At 34.6% G+C, this 4770-nt stretch overlaps 1 protein-coding gene across 1 annotated transcript; it reads right to left on the minus strand.

Moving 5' to 3' along the window:
• Nucleotides 1–370: 370 nt before the first annotated feature.
• Nucleotides 371–1439, minus strand: LOC115971943 (histone H1-like). The gene is made up of 2 exons (XM_031092061.1): nucleotides 1137–1439; nucleotides 371–1044 (listed from the first exon to the last, which is right to left on the minus strand). Exons 1-2 carry the CDS (start codon nucleotides 1215–1217, stop codon nucleotides 595–597), a joined length of 531 nt encoding a protein of 176 aa, XP_030947921.1. The 5' UTR covers nucleotides 1218–1439; the 3' UTR covers nucleotides 371–594.
• Nucleotides 1440–4770: the final 3331 nt, after the last annotated feature.

Here is a 4770-nt window from a genome sequence, read left to right on the forward strand (position 1 = left end):
ATAGTTTAATGAAAACCTATTTTTTAAAATGATCCCAACCCAAATGACTCAAATCAACTCAATCTATATGAATTGGGTTGAATTAGATTTTAGAAGTATCATAGATTAGGTTGAGTCAGAGATTTCTTAACTCTGAAAATATTGGATTGAATAACCTTTACTTAACCCAACCTGAAGCTACACATCCCTAAATTCACACTAAGTGGATTGAGAAGCAATTTTCTTTTTAGTCAAATCCACCCCTCTTCCATTTCATCAATATCCTTTAAATAAACTGCAATTTCCCCCAAAGAGTTCTCCAATGGCCACATAAGTACATAAACACACATAAAAACAAAGTTAAGCAAGATTAACTAAAAGTAAGAACCACTTTAACCAAACATAAATTTCATTTATCATTCAACGTCAACTACAAACACAAACCACATTCCACAACCATATGGTCCATATCCAGTGGACCACATGAAAACTAAAGGAGTACCACATAGGAGTATATACCATATAGTACCTAGGTAGCAACAAAGTTAAACAATACAACATTTTCTATCTTAAACCTTAATAAATACTGCTACTACTATTCAAGAACAACACTAGCTAGTTCTTTGAAGCACTCTTCCTCTTCATTGGTGTCAAGTTCTTCTTCTTCTTCAATCCCTCTGGAGTCTTAACCTGACTTAACCTCTTCATCTTCTTCGCACCCGCCACCGCCTTCTTTTTCTTCTTCTCTGGGGTCTTAACCTGATTGAGCCTCTTGGTTTTCAAACCCTTCTCCGAAATCTTCTTGGCCTCGTTTTCCTTGGGCGTCACAGCCTTCTTAGCGTCATTTTTGCCCTTCTTCTTCTGGGTCTCTTTCACAGCCAACTTGTAAGAGTTCTTGATTTTCACAAGCCTCTCAGACTTGACAAACTTCTTCAACTGCACAGATAAGACTGTCTTGAAGTTTTGTGGCAACTCTTTCTTGTACTTGTCATCAATGAACTTCGCTATCGCTGGTTGGCTTGACCCTGTCCGGTCCTTTAGTGTTAATATTGCCTCGCTTATCATCTGCCAAACAAAAAACAACAAAATTAAACATCAAAATTATTGTTCAAAAATTAAGATTTAAAAAGCAAAAACTAAAAGGGATTTCAAGGGACCTCGAAGTATGGAGGATGGAGGGTCGAGTTGGACTGGGAATTGGTGGCTTTGTTTTTGTTGTCCTTGCTTGATTTCGCCATTTCTGAAAGTCTTTTGGAGTAAGGAAAAAAAAAACTGTTTTGTGTGTGTACTTTGTAAGAGAGATTAAAGACTTTTAAGAGGGATTTTGAGATGGTATTTGAATTTCAATTTTGGATTTGGATTTGTAATGGCGGGATGGTTGTGGTTGTGGGTCACGTAGGATATTTGATTGGTGGGTTTTTGAGGCGAGAAATGGGCCGTTTTTCACTCTCCAAGTTACACATTTTCCACTTTGGATTTGGACTCCTAACTCGTATTTGTATGTGTGTGTGTGTGTGATCGTGGACTAAAAATTGGTGATAAATTCAAAATGATTTGTTGTTGCCAAAACAAATGACAAGACAATAACCCACCCCCCAAAAAAAGAAGAAAAAATGACAAGACAATAACCCACGCATCAAGTCTTCAACCATGCATGATAGATCAGATCCAAGATCTACTCTCCATTCTTTGTCTTCACTGAAACCTCCTTTTTGTTTGGTAAGAACTTGGGCCGTTTGCAACTCTTTTGACACATTAAAGTGAAATGCCCTCATTGTCAAACATTGTTTAGGATAGTATATTGTTTATGGTATAATTTGTCTCATTCTTTTTTAAAAGTTATAAAATTTTTTAGTGGAATCTATGATATACTTTTGTGTTAAATCTCTATCTCCTCTTCCTTGTATGTCTCAAATAACTGAATTTTAAAATAAGGAAAAAAAAAAAATCAAACACGTGGAATATCACAAATGGTGGATCACAAAGTCTATTTACTCTTTTTAATTTTTTTATTATAAAATAACTGAAATTTAAAATGAAAAAAAAAAAAATTGGACATATTGAATATCACAACTGATGGAGCATAAAGTCTATTTATACTTTTTATTTTCTTTATAAAATTACCGATTTAGAATTGAAAAAAAAAAAAAAAAAAAACCTGGGATTTCATAACTGGCAGTGTAAGGACTTAATTTGTAACAACTCCAAAATGATGTTGGGTTTGCACGTTTAAGGCCCAAACAATATAATTTGTAGAGCGTGGGTGTTCAAGAATTAGATTAACTTCTTTAAAAGTAAAAAGATTCAACCTCACGTTTATAGATGGATTAGAACCGATGTAACAATCTGTTTTCCTTTGAAACATATACAGCTCTTTGGTTTGCAAGTTTTTCTTTTCCTGAGTGTTCTTTGTGTTTTTCTCTATCTTCCGATCCCTTTTTGCATACTTTTCTTTCATGTTATATACCACCCTCTTCATACCATCTTCACCACACACGTGTAGGTTGGGTTTAGGTGATCTCTTTCTGTCTCATCTAACACCTTTTGAAACTTCTTTCTAGCAGCTGTAAGGCTGCTTCATCATTGTTTAGGCATCACTTCCGCATTAATGCGGCTAGAGAGTTGGTTGAGAGGCAATTAATGCGAAAGCAGCTATTGCCATAGATATTTGTTTGCCTTCTCTCTCTTACCTTTGGCCCCTTATCCCACCTTTAGTGGTGACGTAGCTCCGAAGTATGTTTATAATAAGATGGCGCCTTAATCGTCCTCGGACTCATATTGCCGAGAAAGATTTTGTTCTCGGACGAATACTAAACTCACATTTCGTAATATTCACTCTTCCTTTCGTTTGGTTACTCCTTCAATCTGATATGGGCCTCCTCAGACAGGTTTGCATCCTCGGATGGGCCATAGGCCCAATTAATTTGTCTTTAATAATTTTAGTGACCGACCGGCCCCCACAGACAGAGTATAAAGTAAAGCACAAAAAATAATATAGATGATTTTTTTTTTTTTTTTATGGAATATATAGATGATTTATATTCTTTCATGTTGGTTTGTTAAAGAATACAGATTATTTGTCCCACTTTATTGGTTTTTCTTACTTTATATTCTACCAATAGCTTTTTTTAGAGAGAGTTTCAATTTATAGTGTATGTTCCTAATAATAGTTATTTATTATTATGTTAAGATATCAATCAGTTTTTGAAGTAAGCAGGAATTGAACTCTAGATCTCTTATTCAAGAATCTGAAACTTTATCCCTTGAACTAACCACCAATAACATGGATAGCTTCTTCTCGTTAGAACACCACACAAAATGTAACCTGTCTATGCCATGGGCGATGTATACTTTTTTTTGATGAAGTGGGCGATGTATATTTTATAACAGAAGGACGTGCAATAATTACTACAGAAGAGCCAAATCCTTGCACTTTGATGGTGGACCCGCAGCAATATGGCCACCCACGAGCCCAGTATCCTATATCTCGTCCCGATCTCCATTGCGTTATGTCATTTCGTTCACCCCTTTATACTCAAAACAAAGTTAGGAGTAGAACATGATAAAAATATTCCACTGACATGTGATGAGAGCACGTTTCTTAAAACTAGAAACCCTATCTGGGTCCATTGGTACTTGGCGTCAATTGCCTTGCATTATAACCTACGAAAAATGATGGACATGATCCGTATTGGTGCGCACAATCAGCTTCAAGTCTCTCATAAAAAAAGAATCACCTCATTTCACTCTTCCTTCAAAAGCTGAACCATATCCAGATATCCTCCTTTTTTTACTTTTTTTTTTTTTTTTTTTGCTACCCAAATTTATCTCAGTATAATAAAAAAGAAAATAAAATTTGATGTTGTTCGCTTTATTAATGTTACTAATGGGATAATAAGATTATTATAACTAGACAATACCAAGGCTTGACAACAATTAACTGATTAAGCTGTGTTTTTTTAACTGGGTCCTTTTAAAAACAATAAACCTACTGATGCAAAGAAAGAATTTAATAATTCTACATAAAATTTTCATTTTGATTCTTTAGAGTAAAATCAAGTTGAACACAATGATGCCAAGAGCATTGTTCCTAAACTGGCTTTTTTTTTTTCTTGGGATTTTTTTTTTTTCCTGAAGATATCTAAAGATTAAATCTCTCCTCACTTAAATATTGAATTATAAAAAGAAGAAAAATGAAAAAAGAAAAAAAAAAGAGGTTAAACACGAATACACGATGAGTGGATGACTTTGAAAATTGAGAACCATGTGATACATATTATTTTTCTTATGCTAATTATTGTACAAATATATAGTTTTATACCTTTAAAATAGTGATACAGTTATACCTTTAGTAGAAAATCAGGTTAAATATAATGATGTCAAGAGTTTTGTACTTTAATTGATATTTTTTTATACTTTTATTTAAAATATCTAAAGTTTAAATCTCTTACCACTTAAGTATATGATTGTAAAAGGAAAAGTAAAAGAAAAAAGGTTTAGGCTGCGTTTGAATCGACTTCAAAGTGATTCCGGAAATGATTTTCCGGAAAATGCATGCGTTTGGCTGTCATGGAAAACGTTATTTTCCGGAAAATGATTTCCGATTGACCACGAATTTTCTCTTTGACCACGGAAATCCATTTCTGCCTTCATTTTCACTTCAATTCACTTCCGGAAAAAAGAGAGAGAGAGAGAGAGAGAGAGAGAAGAGAGAGCCCAGATCAGAGAGAGAGAGAAGGACGATCGCGATCGACGAGCGCGATCGACGAGCGCGATCGACGAGTGCGTTCG

This window comes from Quercus lobata, chromosome 12 (genome assembly GCF_001633185.2).
Source record: "Quercus lobata isolate SW786 chromosome 12, ValleyOak3.0 Primary Assembly, whole genome shotgun sequence".
Lineage (NCBI taxonomy): Eukaryota > Viridiplantae > Streptophyta > Magnoliopsida > Fagales > Fagaceae > Quercus > Quercus lobata.

Excerpts from the sequence above, each read along its gene's own strand:
- LOC115971943 (XM_031092061.1), bottom strand. The coding sequence starts at position 1,217 with ATGGCGAAATCAAGCAAGGACAACAAAAACAAAGCCACCAATTCCCAG. Across the intron at positions 1,045-1,136 it reads TCCATCCTCCATACTTCGAG|ATGATAAGCGAGGCAATATT; the intron begins GTCCCTTGAAAT and ends TTTGTTTGGCAG.